Genomic DNA, 19,177 nt, shown 5'->3' on the forward strand with positions numbered 1-19,177 from the left:
TTGCATGTCATACACTCTGGGAAACTTAGTATATAACATGAAGAATGACGAGTGACACGATCCTTGATCGCAGCAGCCAAAATGATTTCTCTAAGAATATTTTGATCACGGGCTTTCAAATAAACAATGTGGAATGATCGATAACCATGTGAGATACAATCCGGCTTACAAATCGATAATAAACCACTATCCTTTGCGATGTGACACTATCATGTGTCGCTCGCATCCTTCTTGTTGCACTCCCCTCTCGATTTCTATATTTTAACTTCATTTAGGACTTCATGTTGTGTACTTTTAGTAAGCAATGCATGGAATTCTGGAACACCGTTTTGTTCTAAAACCTTGTTCATATTAGAAATACGGGAAACTATATACAAGTTACAGTTAATAGCTATGGTATCACACATCACATTATAGTATCTAAGAGCTCTAAATAATGTTTTTCTACAGTCTTAAGTCCTCGAGCCCTGAAATCAGACATGCCCTCTGAAACGCTACATCATGGTCTGATTTCTTCCTACGTACGCCCAATGATGCCTTACCCCGGCCTAGAAACGCCTTTTTAAAGACATTAAATAAATGAGTCATAGAACGACCCCTGGGAAATATGAGGTACTTTTTTACTTAGGGGGTAATGCTGGGTGCCAAAACTATGACCGAATGTGGATTGCCAGATATCTTGACGTCACTGAACGAGTTTATTTCCAGAATACCTAATTAACCCAAATCTAGCTCTCAACCATTTGCAGGTAGGGAATAACCTCGATACATTAAGCAGCAGGATGTATTCTTAGATTTGATAACCTCATAATATTGCAATTGCAGGAACCTCATGTGAGCGGTGTGCTGTTGGATTTAAACGGCCAAATTCCTACAACGACACCAGTTACGCGAGCTGTGTGGCTTGTGATTGTAACAGTCGAGGGGCAACAACTCCTCCTGTATGTGATGAATGGAGCGGAGTCTGTCTGAATTGTAGAAATGGGACCATGGGAGATCACTGTGAATCCTGCTCAGCCAATGTACAAGAACCAAACTGTGATGCCTGTATGACTGATTTCTATGGTTTGGATAAAGATGGATGTAAAGGTAATCTATAGTATTAAAGATTTTCTTCCCGTATTTTTTAATCAATTCGCCATCATCTTGCAGCAGGTGCTCTTGACTACCACTTGTCCAAACTTTGAAGACGGTTATTTCTCGTGGATTCTGACCACTATTAATTCTTCTACTACTTTTGTACAAATGTATAAGTATGCCTTCTAGTTAGAGACTTTTGTTCCTTTCACCATTTCGCCTTTTTGTTTCGCGATCTATTTCGAAGAAAAAGGATTTGGGTGTACATTTTTGCCAGGTTTTATTGAATGATCTTTATTTTGAGGCGGAAGGATAACAGAGTTGGTCCTGATTGTAATAAGGTTCTATTATTACATTTACAGCCTGTGAATGCGATAATGTATAGTACTGATAGTAATAAGGTTCTAATATTACATTTACAGTCTGTGAATGTGATAGTACTGATTGTAATAAAGTTTTATCATTACATTTACAGCCTGTGAATGTGATAGTACTGATTGTAATAAAGTTTTATCATTATATTTACAGCCTGTGAATGTGATAAAGTGGGATCTACTGGTACTGATTGTCTTAAAGATTCGGGAAACTGTTCATGTCAACCAAACGTGGTTGGAAGAAAATGTGATCAATGCAAAGATAATTATAATCAGTTGACTACAACAGGCTGTACAGGTGAGTGGAGCAACTTAGAATATTCTCTGTCAGAAGAGACGGATATTATTTATCACTTAGCCCCCCTTAACCCTATAATTTCCGGTTTGTGTAGTGTATTAATACAATGGTTTGTGATGGGAGCCGGTGTGGCTCAGTGAGTAAGGGGTTTGCTCGTTAACCGGGAGGTCCCGTGTTCGATCCCGGTGTTGAGTATGCCACCTAAAATCATCAAAAAACCTGCCCGTCCTTATTTCTGTCCGACTTTTACTAACAATCTTTTTTTTGTATAGGGCAGTGCTAGCTAAGAATATTTAAATCACGGATGAAAATGGACATATTTTTAAGGTACCTGAATTTTATCTAACCACAAGAAGGTGTGGTACTGTATTTATTTCTAATTTCAGAGAGTGGCGAACGTTGTAATTTAGTGCTCGAATTCCTATTTCAGAGTGTTTCGAATGTTACATGTTTGATTTCTTGTTTCAGAGTTTGACGAATTTTACAAGTTGATGTTGGATTTTTTGTTTCAGGGTGTGACAAATATTACAAGTTTGATTTCTTGTGGCTATAATTGATGCTCGATATGAGTGTGATGAATGTTACATGTTTGATTGTTGTTTCAAATTGTTATAAATGTTACAAGTTGTTTTTTTTTGTTTTAGATTGTGATGAATGTTACAAGTTTGATTTTTTGTTTTAGATGTTGTTGGATGTTGCAAGTTTGAATTCTTGTTTCAGAGTGTGATGAATGTTACAAGTTTGATATGTTTGTTTTAGAGTGTGATGCATGTTATAGGTTAATGTTTGATTTTTTGTTTTAGAGTGTGATGAATGTTACAAGTTGATATTAACACAAGTGGATGTATTACGATCACAGAGAGATAATTTAACCAGTGAAATAACAAGATTACGACAGAATGACATGAATGAAGAACTTGGACCTTTTACCACAAGGATAGACCAAACTAAATCAGACATGAATAAACTAATGGCGTTTGTAAGTTGATTATATATTTCACAGGACCGCTGAAGAAGAAGGTTGGGATTTTGAGAGGGGGCACATATTTTAGAATGGGATAATACCCAGGTAGTGGCAACCAGAAAAAGCTTAGGTTGCGTTGCCGGGGCGGTGTGGGTGGGTGGGTGCGTGGGGTTTTTTTTGTTGGTGGACGGCTGACTGCTTTTTAACGATTTTAATGCTAGAGATGTTTAAGATTGGATCTATTGATGATTAATGGGGACTGTGTGTGTTTGGAGGGGGTGGGGTCAGGGGTCAGGCTTGCTTCTATCATGTAGTCTGTACGTTAACATGGGACATAATTAGCATATGGGTCTTTAGCACTGCGGGGAAACCGGGGGGGGGGGGACCCTACTCCTGGTCACTTACATGCGGAGAATCGAAACCACACAACTTGACCCAATGACAGATCTTATGATCTAATGCTCACACGTGTTAAACCATTCGTACCCCTCCCCTTCTATGGTACTAACATTTTATTTTGGTCAGAAATGGAATGGATTATTTATTATCATTTCTCCAACTTCAAACCAATTACTTTCATCAGTGAAAGAGGGGTGGGGGTGGATGGCTGAATGGTTAGCACGTGTGCGCTGTATCATAAAGTCTGTCATTGAGTCAACTGGCGTAGTTTCGATTCCCCGGTTGTACGTGACAAGGAGTAGGGTCGTCTGTCCAACCTCGTGGGTTTTCTCCGGGTCCTCCGGTTTCCTCCCACTGCTAAAGACCCCTACGCGCAAGCGAATTATTGAAATAAAAATTGAACCATGTATCAGTCCCGAGTGTCGAGTGGACGTTTAACTCCCTCTCTCTCTCTCTCTCTCTCTCTCTCTCTCTCATCAGTGAAATATATCTTGTTTGCAGTTAACTCAAGCAGGAGAAGCAGAAACTACAACTCAGACTAAAATTAGCGCCTTTAAGGCCCATACAGTTGATGCCTCTACTAGGATCGATACCACCAAATCAACCAAACTGGTTTCTATACAGATGTATTTACAAAAAGGAGATATAAAATTACAAGAAGGGCTGGATAAGAAAGACATGGTAGACGTGACTGTCAAGGACACAAATGCCAATATCGGTATAAAGAAAATTTTCTTGTTTTATTTCTCGTGTGCTCACAAATTTAAGAGACCACCTGAAAAGGTAAAGAGAAAGAGAGAAATAGGGTTTAACGGTCACAAACTAGGTTATTTCGGGACTAACATATGGTTCAATTTTATTTCAATAATTCGCTTGCGCGTAGAGATCTTTAGCAGTGGGAGAAAACCGGAGGACCCGTAGAAAACCCACATGGTTGGACAGGCGACCCTACTCCTTGTCACGTGCAAGCGGGGAATCGAAACCACGCGAGTTGACTTAATGACTGACCTCATGATACAGTGTGAGCACGCGCTAACCATTAGGCCATCCAACCCCCTACCTGAATAAGTGGCCATATTTCTATATGTCCGATTGCTCAGTGACTATGGCGCTGACCCACTAACCAAGAAGTTCGGGTTCGATCCGGGAGTTCTTCCACGATGTTCCTCTGGATTTGAGAAGTGATTTCGAATTATTTTTTCAACAAACGTTTGATTCAAGAAGATACACCAATAAATTGAACAAGTTTGACGCCGCCTTGATCAACCCCTTGATTTCCAGCGAACTTCGTCGAGTTCTAGATACGGTTAATTACGGTCACTCGCGAACTGTTCACAAAACGAGAAGGGAACGCGAGGGACGATTAGACCCGGTATATTGCTAGCTCCATCGGGCAATAAAAAGTAAAATACACCTAAAAGAAACCCGACCAATTTAAAATGAAAAAAAGAATTGAAATAATACATCAAACTATATTTATATATCAATAATAATGAAGAAATTATTTGTATTTTCAGATCCCATATCAAAACGGTTGGTAAGACTACGTGAATTAATGGACAGTTTGAAATCAGCAGAGACTTATTTAGAGACGTTATCCATGAATACGACAAGTGGATTATCAGACATATTGAAATCTATAGCATCACTGGAAAATATCAGTTCTACTGCTAATGCACAGGCTAATCAAATATTAGAGGTAGGGTATATATATTGAGACTTATTAGAGATATACTATTGTGTGGGACCTTGGATTTTCGTCCGATCTCAACGACTAGACTCAGTCCTTGTCAGGCCCTCTGTAATACACCACTGCTGGGGGAGGAGGCACGTCGAAATATCCCGAGGAACTTTCTCAGTGAACAGGGGTAGAGAACTCGAGTCCTCCTGGTAAGCATCTTACTCACTGAGCCAACGCGGCTCCTCAGATATTAGAGGAGGAATACATTGTTATCTATGTGAATACTTTCTGTGCTATGTGAATGCATTCTGTGCTATGTGAATACACTCTTTGCTATGTGAATACACTCTTTGCTATGTGAATATATACATGGTTAGTTATGTGAATACATTCTTTGTTATGTGAATACATTGTTAGCCGTGTGAATACATTGTTAGCTATATGAATACATTGATAGCTATGTGAATACATTATTAGCTATCTGAATACATTGTTAACTATATATGGCTTCAATATGACATATGCCCCAATCTCTCTCTTTCATTACATGTACTGTGGGACAAGTTCACGGGTAATATGATGGGTCTGTCACCGATTTGAACAGTTAATATCACTAAATATTCAGACTTTCTTAATGTTTTTTTTTAAACATTTTATTTATTTCAGGATGTTCAGATATCTTTAATGGGTCACGAGAACAACACTCAACAGTTATCCTCCTTAAAATCTCAAAATGATCTTTTGAAAAGCATCGGAGAGACTGCTCTATCCGAGTCTAGGGATGCTCGAATGACAAGTAATATAACGTATAACACGGCAATTAGACTGAGCGCCGACGTGTCAGCTATTGAAAGCTTTAATCCAGATATAGCTGCCTTGAAGACAAGAATCGCAGAAATTTTACAAAAATCGAATGGTTTAAAACCACAGGTAATTATCACGTATTGTTTTTTACTATACAACTACGGGCCATTTTTGTAGGGATTAAACGTGTGAAACGTGGACCTGTTAGCGAGAGTGTGGATGGAGAAGGACGAGGATCATTTGAAAGATCAGACGTGATTTGAAGCATTCTGAAATATCTCCCGGATCAAACAGCTGCTTAATCGCTTTTGTGTCCTACCATCCAAAAACCACACTAGATTGCAAAAGGGTAATTTGAGTTTTTGATGAACCGTTGATGTTGCAGGGTATGAATAGTCCCTAAATTCTGACCCACTAGTTTTGGGTGATTTGGGTGACCCACCGGTCAATCGGTAACAAATATGCCCGGCATAGATGACTACAATGATTACCTTTAGACTAAGTAATGGAATAGACGTATTAATGAAACAAAATGAAAAGGGGGTTGACGTCCCACTCAATCTGATTAAAATACAGATTTATATTTCGTTTCCTTTTTTTTACCTTCGACGACTCTTCCACTACATGAAAGAGAGAGAGAGAGAGAAATGGGGTTTAACGTCCACTCGACACAAACTAGGTCATTTCGGGACAAACATATGGTTCAATTTTATTTCCATAATTCGCTTGCGCGTAGGGATCTTTAGCTGTGGGAGGAAACCGGAGGACCCGGAGAAAAAACAAGAGGTTGGACAGGCGACCCTACTCCTTGTCACGTACAACCGGGGATTCGAAACCACGCCAGTCGACTCAATGACAGACTTTATGATACAGCGCGCGCACGCTAACCATTCAGCCATCCAACCCCCCCTCCACTACATGAAGCCCAGTGTAGTAAAGACAAGTAAAACGAAATTTTGAGCTATTAAAAACGAAACGAAATAGGAGCTATGTTTTAATCAGATTGACATCCCGCTTTTCTGCATCATCAAGATGAGAGAGATGCCGATACGGAAATGAAATGGTGTAACATCCTACTCGTCTGCACCTACCGGTTATACGCCATGCAGTGTACTTACCTACTCTTCATTTAACCTGCACCCAAACGGCCGTAGCGTTTTCATTGCCAGATCGTGTGTCCTAAAACCAGGCAGGAAAATACCCCTGAACTATCTCGGCCAACGCCGGCATCAATCCCGGAACCTATTGGTCCGACTAGTGAATGCGCCAGCGTCATGACTCAACCATAGGCGCAGTAAGAATTCAAATCTAACAATGAGTTGTAAGCGACAGGATTGGGTGATCGAGACTTTATGTATCACATTTATTTATTTTTATTGATCACGTTTAATTGTAGCTAACAACTGCACAAACAACTCTAAGTAGCAAAGATTCTGAGATACCCGTCGACAGAACATTATCCAGTACTCTGTTGTCAGATACAAGAACTCTGGCTACTACAGTGGACAACATGTATACTAAGGCAAGCAATGCTCTGGATCTAGCCAAACAGGCCAAAGCCAACGAATTGAAAGTTTTTGAAGATGCCGAGAACATGCTGGAGACAATGAGAAATTTTGATGCAAGAAGGGCTGGTAGGCATGATTTTTCAATTGTGGATAATAACATTTCCGTAAATTACTTGGAATTCGTGTAGAATAATAACTGGGTAGAATAACCGATGTTTTTGTGGAATTATGAACATCCCTTTAATCAGTCTAATTAAAATCGGGTAAACGAACTGGCGTTCGTTTAGAATAACCGATGTTTTTGTGGAAGTATGAACATCCCTTTAATCAGTCTAATTAAAATCAGATTTCAATTTCTTTTTGTTAATTTCCCTGATTCGCCCTAGATTGATTATGCATTCAGCGTTATCATATTTTGTAAGTTTTGGGCATTATAATAATACTTTCGGTATTCGAAAGTGCAATAATACTTCCAGTACTGAGGTACTGTGTAATCCGGCATATTGTATCGATCCCGTACTATTTCTGAATTGAGAGAGAGGGGGAGAGAGAGAGAGAGAGAGAGAGAGAGAGAGAGAGAGAGAGAGAGATGGGGTTTAACGTCCACTCGACACTAACTAGGTCAATTTTTTTTCAATAATTCGCTTACGCGTAGGGGTCTTTAGCAGTTGGAGAAAACCAAGGGACCCGCAGAAAACCCACAAGGTAAACAGGCATCCCTACTCCTTGCCACGTACAACCGGGGAATCGAAACCACGCCAGTTGACTCAATGGCTGACCTTATGATACAGCGCGCACGTGCTAATCATTCGGCCACCCCCCTCACCCCCGAATTGTTTATTGTGCCTGGTCCAATCACTCTTCTTCTTTGATTTTACAGCTGTGGAATCTACAGCCAATGACTCATTACAAGCAGTAAATAACGTGAAAACATTGAGCGAAGAAGTCATAACACAAGCAGCAAATCTAAGATCATCTTTGACCACGGCCCAACAAGATTCTTCCCTGTCTAAAGAAGCTGCACGACAAGCTTATACTTCCATTCAAACTAAATTAACGGTAAGTTATTGGCATTTGTGAACCAGGGACTACTTGCATACACTTGGTAATCTTTGTTCTTGCTCTGGGTGCAACGCTCTGCAAAATAGGAATAAAGCTCCGCCAATTGGAGTAGGGTCGACTTTTTTGCATCGACTTTTCAGATCACGTCGAAATTTGCTTTAATCTGGTATATTGGGGTTTTAATGAACTATTCTACGTATATTTCAGGCATTGACACCAGTTGCAGAGAAAGCATCTATTCTTTTAACACGTACAAACACGGAACTGACCAACCTGGAGGAAAGAGCCCAGCTGGTCGGATCTACCAACGCCACAGTTGGGCCGTTGGCAACAACCTGTGAAGCATTCACGCCATCAATCACAAACCTCCAGACCAGAGCTGCCAGGGCGGACGAAAAGGCTCAAAATCTAACGACAGCTGGAAGTAAGACCAAAACGCGGTCGGATCAACTTCTGTTGGAGATTCAAAATATTGGAGATATCGACTTCACAGCGGATGCTACAAGATTAGCTAAATTGCAGTCCGATGTCCAAGCAGCACGAACTGCCTTCACTGCTTTAAATCTGACAAACATCCTGACCGATCTTAAACAGTCCCTCGACACACAACGCACGTGGCTCCAAACACTTAGAACAGAAAAGGCGGATCTGGAAACTCAAATAGCTTATTTAAGACGTTTAAGCAGTCAAATAAGATAACCATTTCCAACTCGGTATTATTTGTTTCCTCACAACGCACGATACTATTAGAACCATCGCCGTGATATTTATTTTTTTAAAACGTTTGAGTAGTCAATCGGTTCAAACGTATTTTTTGTTTCCTCACAACGCAACGTACTGTCTGTCAGTGGCGTAGCATATCATGGGTTGCCATGGGCAGAGCAAGTACTGCACCCACAAAGAGTATCCGCAACGTTACTTTGCTTCGTCATATTGAAAAACTTTGTAGAAATTCGAACATTGAGAGATTTTCTGTGGCAGCAGAGGGCGCGCTATTTTTCATTTATAGTATTTAATTTTTACTGCTTATTTTTAATTTCTTTAGAAATTTGCGTGCCCTAAGAATTTTATACCTAGGGAAATTGACCCGGTGGTCCCGCCCACGCTACGCAACGGCTGTCAAAACCATCACGGCTCTGTTATTAAAAAGAACATTTTTTCAATCAAGAGCCAGATTCATCTGTCATTCCTGTTTCAAACTTTTTTTATTTATTTGATTACAATTTCGCTTCTGCTATTTTTCTGATTTTACATTTTTCCGATCAAGAGGCATATTCATCTGCCTTTCCTGTTTGGTTTCGAGCTTCTTTTTTTTAAAAAAAAAAAGCGATGGTGCAGGCTATGTTTGATTACAGTTTCGCTTCGGTTATTTTTCTTATTTTTACACTACCTTGTAAGTTTTAATAAAAAAAGTATTCTGTTTATCATGCCTGAGTTACCATTCAGAAACTACCACTCGCTTCGAACGACTCGGTTTTGAAAACTTCTTTTTAAAAGCGACAGGTTTTCCTAATAAGTAAACCGATGCCGCATCGCAATTGTATAGGCGTAGGTACATATCACTTACTGCCATACAACCGAGGCTTGATGTAGAGTAACGGCATCTGCCGAGGTTTACCAAGTGAGAATTCATAAATTATTCCTTACTGATTAAATCATTAGGCTAACACTGTTCTTCTTGTCTTAAAAAGCCCACGTTTTCAGATTTTTATTTAAGTGGTCGAGCTGTTAATCATGTCGAACGATCTGATTAAAATACAGATTTATATTTCGTTTCGTTTTTTTTATACTTTCGATGGCCTACACTAAATTTTGAACTATAAAAACGAAACGAAATAGGATCTGTGTTTTAACCAGATTTATTAAAATACAGATCTGTGTTGTAATCAGATTGTATGTCGAATATTGTGTATAAACTATGGATGTTTTGTATTGTTTGAATTACGCTGTGGGTTGTACAACTTGTTACGTTTATTTATGAATCCGTTAATACCCCACGTTCAGATATCAGCGTCATAATCCAAGCAACATAAAACAACCTTTATTCATCATTATTTTAACCTGTTCATATGTAAATAAAAATGTTCATGTTTTTTAAACCTTAAGATATTAGTTATATAAATGTATATTTTTTTATTCAATTTCAGACGAAACATGGTTGTATTCTCTTATTAAGCTTTACTCTCGGTTCGCCAGTTAAGCGATGGACACATTAGCCGAATCAATCGGCGCCTAATTTTATTCGGCCGAATGGGTGGACACCAGTCGATTGCATCACCTTTTTCGCCACACGATTAACTTGGCGGCAACCATGTCTTCAAACAATCACATAACTTTTCGATATGTGTGGATGGTGGGTGAGTGGTGATTGGCTAATAAATTCTACTTTCGGGAGAATGCTTCGGCGAAGCGGAATGTATCAAACATATTTGTTTTGGGCGAATCATTCGGCTAGTGTGTCCACCGTATTAGAGAACCTCAATATAATGTTTATATCATGTTAACCTATTAGCACTTGGTGTCCCCTGTAAAAATTAAAGAAAGGTGATGTTTTTACATTGAATTTTGTATCTGTAGCTAATTTTCGAAATCGCCGAAACTGCTGCTCGTTAAACCTCCTAAAACTGCCAGAAACTACGGCTCACGAGTCGCCTCAAATCGTCCGATTCTTCTTCTTCGTTGATGATTAACGTCTGCTACCACTGTAGGGATATCGCAGACGAGTAGAAACTTGCTCATGTTATTAGAATACAATCGCCTGAGCGTGTGAAATAGCTTTATTTAACGCCGGCTTCCATCGAAATGATATCGTCCAAAGTACATATGCGCCCTTAAATAGATGACAGCTATTCGAGCAGTATGGGGGGCACAAGAGTTTCTGGAAGTCCGGGTGCTAACAGGTTAACACCGATGATAGTTGTCTATGGAAGCCCGAGGAGGGAAAGGGTTAAGATTGGTTGTACATGTATTTTATTGTCATTAAACAAGGCACGTCATGGAGCTAGTTTCGATTTCCTGTAAAACTACACTCCTGGTATTATGCTTTTACCTATTGATCTCAAAGTTTTTATTCACATTTATACCCCCGTGGTACCAGCTTCACGCGGATTCTATAATCGACACTCGCTTGTACGTGACAAGGGTAGGGTCGCCAGCTGTCCAACCTCGTGGGTTTTCTCCGGATCTTCCCACTAAAGACCATTACGCACAAGCGAATTATTGAAATAAAATTGAACCATATGTTAGTCCCGAAAAGACCTAGTTTGTGTCGAGTGGATCCAAGACAGATTATCTACCTTATATATTTTCAAATTGTTTTATTGTCTAAAATCCGCAAAAGGTGAGCAACGGCTTTAATTGCTATTCTGTGCTGAAAGTTTATTGTGCTTCGATAAATAAGATAGCTATATTCCAAATGATATTTTAAAAATTATTTGTATATATTGGTTTAAGTGTTTTGTTTTCGCTTCATTTATTTGTCTTATTTTGAATATGTTTCCTCGAATTGATCTAAATTTTTGGTTATTTTTTGTCATTTTCTGTGTTATAAATTTTGATTAAAGCTGATTAAAATACATATGTATTTTAAAAATTGGTCAATCATATATATATTGCTAAATATTTTATTTTTAATAATTTACTGTAAAATTACTTTCCACTACAGTCTTCTTTGTCTTTAAAAATGATTCACCGGTTTGTGTAAAATGCTCTCTGAAGCTCTCAATGACAGAATAACAAGTTCTTTAAACTAAGTATACTCATTTTTCATTGGTGGAGCGCTGAAATTATAGAACAACTTGTAGCTCATAATCAATGAAAGGGCCGAATTCTTAAAATACTTTAGTTTTACTTAAACGTTATCCCTGAAAATTCATTGATCTACATGCTTGACCAATGCTTCCATTACAAATATTTTATTGTCAGGCAATTTTCATAACGCCATGAATTGTTTGCAAATTGAATTATCTATTTATGACACAAATTCTTGTGATTATACCAGAATGTCTAGATAGAATGATCTCAGAAATAAAAAAAAATATAATATAATGATTTGAAAACAACACAGTTTTCAGATGGGGAAATAACTCCTCGGGTAGGTTTTAGTGCCACCTACTCACATGCTTAACAAATACTTCCACTTGACTGTTAGTTCAGCTCTGAACGTAGGTCTCGTTACACTCGAGTGTAATGAGACCTACGTTCAGAGCTGAACTTCTTGACTGTCAACTAATTTTGATAATGCAATATGGATGGTTTACAAATTAAATTCAAATAGTATGCTTTTATGGCATGGAGTTGATCATGGATTCCCCAGTATGGCCTTGTGGAATCATCTCAGAAAAAAATATTAATATCCTAATTAAGTATTCATTGGTTAGCTGTTATTATCAACATTTGGGTGTCAGCCTATGTAAGTCAGTTTAATTTATTGTTATTTATCAGCTGTTTATCAAATGTTAAATAACCATATATTTAATGTTAAAGCTCTGGTACTTGTGATATTCCTGAATAATATACCCATTGTTCAGCGCTCCGTAACGTCACTCAATTAAAACAAATATTAATTGGGAAGCCAACCGCCAATTTAAAAAGATTTCAAACGTTTGTATTTGAGAAATAAGGGGGTTTGTAAGATTCAATCAATTTAAAGATGTTGCAACTCCATGCAAAGACTGGACGTGGTTGTTTTTTTTTTAAATAAATAAATAAATAAATAAATAAAATAAGTTATCTAGACGACAGTTCAGAGATTCAGGGGGCATATTGCATTAACCACTGCGCAACGCACATTTGTGGTATTTTTTTTGTTTGTTTATGTTTTACAATTTTATCTATGCTCGGTATTCCCAGTGGTCCAATTCCGTCCCACTCCACTAACTACTGGGTTCATCCATGGGGTAGAGACGCATTATAATTATCTGCCCTTGATGATTGTGCTATTTTTATCGACCGATCCAAAAAATCGTTAAATACATTTTGTGTGCATGTCATTTGTTTTCTATTAGCCTTTTTCATATTGTAGCGAACAAGCCGTCATATAGGGTTGTGAACGTAAACAATGAGGCCAAGACTGGTTTGTAACCTTTTTTTTATTGGTTCGATCAAGGGAAGATAATTAAGATTATGAGAATATCCCATGGATAAACCCAGAGTAGACAGGAATAGGACCACTGGGGATACTGAAGATGCAATTTATCATGCAACATATATTATTTAGCACCTGCCTTGATTATTTCATAATTTACTATGAATATGTTGATTTTATATTTCATAAATAACAAATAAAAAACTTGCACATAACATCTTGTCACACTTTATTTGGGAGAAAAAACAACATTGGGAACTGGAAGGAAATGGGAAGTTAGTCTTCTGCACCGACTTGGATATTATAGACTGGCATACACAATGTAGAGTGTCAGGAAATAAATTGTGTTTGTCATGCGGTGCCAATAGTATACAAGGACCTTCGGTTTTCCAGAATCGAAGCTTTGTGAAAAAGCGGGGTAATTATATAGAAATAGTGAAATTAAAAGTATAGTGAAATGAAATAGGGTTTAAAGGCTCAATACCACTCTTGTTGTAACTGAATAATATGTCCCAATCTTTATTCTGGTCAACAAATTGCACTATTTTACAATATTCCAATTAATTGATGATACAAATTTCATCTTAACACACCTAATTTAAAAAATTGGAAAAATTCAACTAAATGATTTGAAAAGCCTGACGTAAAGCTTTTCAAATTTGACTTGGATTTAAAAATATTTTTGAACCCTCTGGACAAGTAAAATAGGATTTAATGGATAATTTACACAACAGGTAGGGCACTAACACATCTAGTACTTAGAATAAGGCTATTTTTTATTTTCTGGAGCTGTCAAGCCAGCAATAGTGTTATAGTCCCTTTAACGTCCTACTTTTCTGCGCCGACTGGTCTAATAAAGACTGACATACAGCATTGTCATTGCCTACTCTTATATCAAATTACAACTGCCAGGGGTTCATTTACATGTACGCCAGTGTGTATAACCTCGTTTTTTTTTATATCCCATTTGAACGACTATACATTGTCCCTTACCATACACTCTGTCCTGAACCGATGAAATTTCTCGAACCGAGATCTCGTGGTTACTCACTGAGTCACCGTAAAACATACCCGGAAAACCTCAATTGGGTACAAAAAACAACAAATAACGAACAGCTAATAAGTAAAACATATCTTTGTTAATGGTTTGTAAAATATAAAATTATATGAAATATCTGATATCTTTTTGACAGTACAGATGATATAAGATAGGTTGCCAAGCAACAAAACATACGCCCACAGCAGCTAAATCGTCCGAGTGGTCGAATATTTATTCCTTTGTAGGTAATTGGGGGTCTTTACAAGACAATTCCATACAAATCAGATTATAAATTTTGTCGTTTTGAGGGTTTACAAGGTTCTACAAACTGAAACAAGGGTCTCAACTCTGGAAGTAATCTACAGAAATTGTTGAAATTTGACAGGCTTTTTCGTTTTACTAATTTAAATAATGCATATAAATTTCATACATATCGGATGATAACTTTCATCAATCGAGCATTAACAAGGTTTAACAAAATGAAACAAGGGCAATAACTCTAGAAGTAATTATTGTAAATTGCTGAAATTCAATAGGCTTTTTCGTTTCACTAATTTAAATCATGCATATAAATTTCACAAAGATTGGGTGATAACTTTTGGCGTTAGAGCGTTCACAAGGATCAATAAAGTGAAACAAGGGCCATAACTCTAGACGTAATAAATGGAAATTGCTGAAATTCAATAGGCTTTTTCGTTTCACTAATCTAAATAATGCATATACATTTCACAAAGATTCGGTGATAACTTTTGGTGATGGAGCGTTCACAAGGTTCAATAAAGTGAAACAAGGGCCATAACTCTAGACGTAATTAACGGAAATTGCTGAAATTCAATAGGCTTTTTCGTCTCACTAATTTAAATAATGCATATAATTTTCAGAAAGATCGAATGATAACTTTTGACGTTAGAGCGTTCACAAGGATCAATAAAGTGAAACAAGGACCATAACTCTAGACATAATTAACGGAAATTGCTGAAATTCAATAGGCTTCTTCGTTTCAGTAATCTAAATAATGCATATCAATTTCAGAAAGATCGGATGATAACTTTTGGCGTTAGAGCGTTCACAAGGTTCAATAAATAAAAAAAAAACAAGGGCCATAACTCTAGACATAATAAACAGAAATTATTGAAATTAAATAGGCTTCTTCATCTCACTAATGTCAACAACATATATCAATTTTAAAACAATTGGATGATAATTTTTGGCGTTAGAGCGTTCACAAGAAATTGTGGACGATGGACGGACGGACCGACGGACGGACGGGGACGACGGCAATATACGTCCACATTTCAATGTGGGCGTATAAAAACAGAACATAAATTTAAAAACTCATATTGTAATTATTGGCATCTCTAATTGAGATTAAGTAGTCAATTTATTCCCCAAGTAAATATATATTTTGTAATAAGTGATAAACCTGTTACTAAATATAGATCAATGGTAGTAATATATTTGACTTCAACTAACTTTTTGTAACATTATTCATATAATTTCATAATACTTATCTAAATCAAATGGAATTGCATGTTTTATAGGCAACAAAACATCCTCCCCACCCACATCCAACAGCAGCTAAGTACTCTGAGCAGTTCACAAAGGCAGTTACATAATTATCTTTGTAGGTAATACGGGGGTTGTGGTGGGGTTGGTCATATAATTTCATAATACACATCTAAATTAAATAGAATTGCATGCATTATAGGCAACAAAACATACAGCCCACAGTAGCTATGTACAGTCCACAAAGGCTGTTACATAGTTATCTTTGTGGGTAATACGGGGGTTGGGGTGGATAGGGAATTTTGAAGACATTAAAACTGATCAGAGTAATTAGCAACCCATAAAATAATTATCAGAAATAATTAAAATTTGATTTGCTTCCACTCATTATTATTTTATAAAACACGCATCAGTTATAAAAATTTCGAGTTCTGGAAAATCAATAGGTTTCTTCTCTCATGAACATAAACACAAGATAACTTCACCTTCCGAAACCTCCAAAAGAATTTTAAGATGTCGGATGGATATAGGTAGGGGTGGGTGGGGTGTAGGTGTCGAGACAAGATATGAATATATTTTAATATGAATCCAAATAAAAATAGGGCGAGAGAAAATCCAAACAATTGAATAACATAAAACTTTGATGGAATCAAGTCATAATAAACTGGGTACAGTAACACCACAGAAGCAGTGTTAACCACTATATTCTAATGTGGGTGTACAACAAATTGTCTGTATTAGTAAACCTTTTTTTTTTAAATAAGGAATTTTCACAAGAAATTTAACAACATTAGTAACTTGTTTATCACCTACTAAACAAATAATAATTAAAGAGCAAGAATATTTAAGTTATTTCAGCACTATAATAAAATCAACGATAACAAAAATCATAAAATTACAACATATTGATAATATTTTCACTCAAATATTGTATGCAAAATAATAACTTGTATGTAAAGCCCCAGAAAAAGAAGTTCTGTCACTTTGTTCTGGTTCTGTGACTCTAGGTGGAGCACCAATATAAAGCTCCAGAACTTTTTCTGTGACTCTGTCTTGGTTCTGTGACTCTCTTGTGTGTGATATTACTACTGTGGATGAAAACATTAAACCACCAGCCACTACTTTTGTGACTCAGTGGTTTGATAAGAAAAACTTATCCATGAAAAATAATCTCGTATAATCTGCATGAACAAATTTAAATTAAAACTTGTTTCTTAATGACTAGAATAGTTAACTCAAGGTACAAGAATAGCCGATAAATGAGTTACAACAAATATCTTGATTTTGCCTATTTAAAAGAGTTACATCAAAAACCTCAGTGTTGTCAATTAGAAAAGTTACATCAACTACCTCACTGTTGCCTAATTAACAGAGTTACGTCAACTACCTCAGTGTTGTCAATTATAAAAAGTTACATCAACTACCTCAGTGTAGCCTATTTAAAAGACTGACACCAACTCGGTGTTGCCTATTTTCAGGCCAGTTGAGAAAGTCGTTTTCATATGGTAAATTTATCTCTTAGGAATCCTAATTAATCAGTTAATTAATCAGTTAATTACTCAATTACTTAAATACATAGAGAGAGAGAGAGAGAGAGAGAGAGAGAGAGAGATGGGTCTAGGTCATTTCGGGACTAACATGGTTCAATTTTATTTCAATAATTCGCTTGTGCGTAGGGTTCTTTAGCAGTGGGAGGAAACCAGAGGACCCTGAGAAAACCCACGAGATTGGACAGGCAACCCTACTCCTTGTCGTGTACAAGTGGGGAATCGAAACCATACCAACTTAAATACAGAAACTCTCACTAAATAAGCACAACTACACAATACCCGAGTTTAGTGTTATTCTAATGGCTGCTAGTTTATAACAGTCACTACTGGTAATGCAACATACACATAAAACTAAATAAGGCACTTGTCACAGACATTGGCAGATACAACACCTTCAGTGCATGTTATTTTGTTGAGCAGAGATTTGTCTTTTTTCCAGTGTTCTATTGACATCTTCAATACATTCCGGCACAAAACTCACTAGTCCTGGTCTGGTGGTCATTCTGTAGATTTCTAGTTGCCACAACAGGAACCCTACTCATTGCACCAAATGTAAATTATTAATTTTGGGATTCTATTAACGACAACCTTGTTAAGCCCGAAAACATGATGTTCTTACTGTAGACACACTTTTGATATTCGCTGCAAGAAATGTTACTGTTTTATCACAACTTCAGCTGATTTCTATTGGGGTTATGCGTTCTACGGCACACCAAGTTGAATTAGTTTCTATTGGGGCCGTGAGTCCTTTGTCTTACCACGCCCCAAGTTGAGATTGTGTAGAAGGGGTAACAGACTCGGAAGAATACCAGAATTATTTAGACTATCACCACCCATGTTTGTTGGGGTAACGTTCCCAAGACGCGGCTGATTTAACATATTATATCCTGCTGGTTGCGGTGGTATCATGCCAGGGAAGGGCAGACGGCCAGCTAGACCAACATTAGGAATATTAGCGCCATACTGTGGAGTTTGAAATCTCTTGGTATTCATCGAATTTGGAATCTGGAGCCCTTAAAAAGTTCATTTGCTGTTGGTAATTCTGCTGCTGGGATGCCAGATCAGCCATTCCCATACTCATACTTGAATTTAATGCTGTGTTTGGCATATTCATACTTGAATTCAACCCTGTGTTTGGCATATTCATTCCTGGCCAATACATGCAATTTTGTGGATCTGTTGCCATGTCACCAGCACCAAGATACCCCCATTGTGATATCATCGGATTAGACATCATTTGTTGATACTGCATAGTCTGTGACATCATATTACTCATGGCAGGATTCATCTGTGAGGCCATCATTGATTGGAGGAGATACTGCTGCTGCTGTTGCTGCTGCATCATGTTTACTGTGTCCTGATTGGTTGCAGCAAAATTTGTCTGGGTTGGACCCACTGGTACTTGTGACTGTGCAGCAGGATGAGATGGAATGTCTGAAGCTTGTGATGAAAGAGTCTGAGATACTGTAGTTTTAGGATTCACAACCATTGGGGCTACTCGGTTTGTTTTCACATTTTGTTGCAAGATTTCTTCAGTCGACTGTTCTGGATCCTGGAAAACACATACAATAGTACTTCAGAAATTGGAACGTAGCATGTTTCAGCAACAGGTTTTAAATCCTAACCAGTTAGCTGACTTTCCATAAAAAGATTGCTACAGAAGTAAGATTCACAAATTAATGAATGTATATTTTTCAGTCACTGACGTTTCGGACACTTACCCCTAACCAATTTGCTCCCATTAGACCAGTTAGCACCCTTTTAACATCACAATGTATGATTTTTAGCTCCCAATATTTTAATCACCAATTAAGGTTATCAACCCTAAC

The 19,177-nt window shown here is 37.5% G+C and overlaps 1 protein-coding gene and 1 long non-coding RNA gene across 2 annotated transcripts in view; one reads left to right on the top strand and one right to left on the bottom strand.

Annotated features, from left to right (window-relative positions):
* Nucleotides 1-12,359, top strand: part of LOC126814502 (laminin subunit alpha-3) — a 57,223-nt gene extending 44,864 nt beyond the window's left edge. The window contains exons 17-25 of the mRNA XM_050539681.2: nucleotides 826-1,089; nucleotides 1,606-1,749; nucleotides 2,553-2,728; nucleotides 3,614-3,830; nucleotides 4,630-4,811; nucleotides 5,460-5,723; nucleotides 6,994-7,231; nucleotides 7,986-8,164; nucleotides 8,375-12,359. Coding sequence (XP_050395638.2) covers nucleotides 826-1,089; nucleotides 1,606-1,749; nucleotides 2,553-2,728; nucleotides 3,614-3,830; nucleotides 4,630-4,811; nucleotides 5,460-5,723; nucleotides 6,994-7,231; nucleotides 7,986-8,164; nucleotides 8,375-8,866 — 2,156 coding nt within the window. The 3' untranslated portion in view covers nucleotides 8,867-12,359. The remainder of the gene's footprint in view (nucleotides 1-825; nucleotides 1,090-1,605; nucleotides 1,750-2,552; nucleotides 2,729-3,613; nucleotides 3,831-4,629; nucleotides 4,812-5,459; nucleotides 5,724-6,993; nucleotides 7,232-7,985; nucleotides 8,165-8,374) is intronic.
* Nucleotides 12,094-13,447, bottom strand: LOC126814714 (uncharacterized). Its single transcript, XR_007677721.2, has 2 exons — nucleotides 12,367-13,447; nucleotides 12,094-12,299 (listed from the first exon to the last, which is right to left on the bottom strand). It is a non-coding gene; the product is annotated as an uncharacterized LOC126814714 (long non-coding RNA).
* Between the last annotated feature and the right edge of the window lie 5,730 nt (nucleotides 13,448-19,177).

The sequence above is a fragment of the Patella vulgata genome, chromosome 1 (assembly GCF_932274485.2).
Source record: "Patella vulgata chromosome 1, xgPatVulg1.2, whole genome shotgun sequence".
Lineage (NCBI taxonomy): Eukaryota > Metazoa > Mollusca > Gastropoda > Patellidae > Patella > Patella vulgata.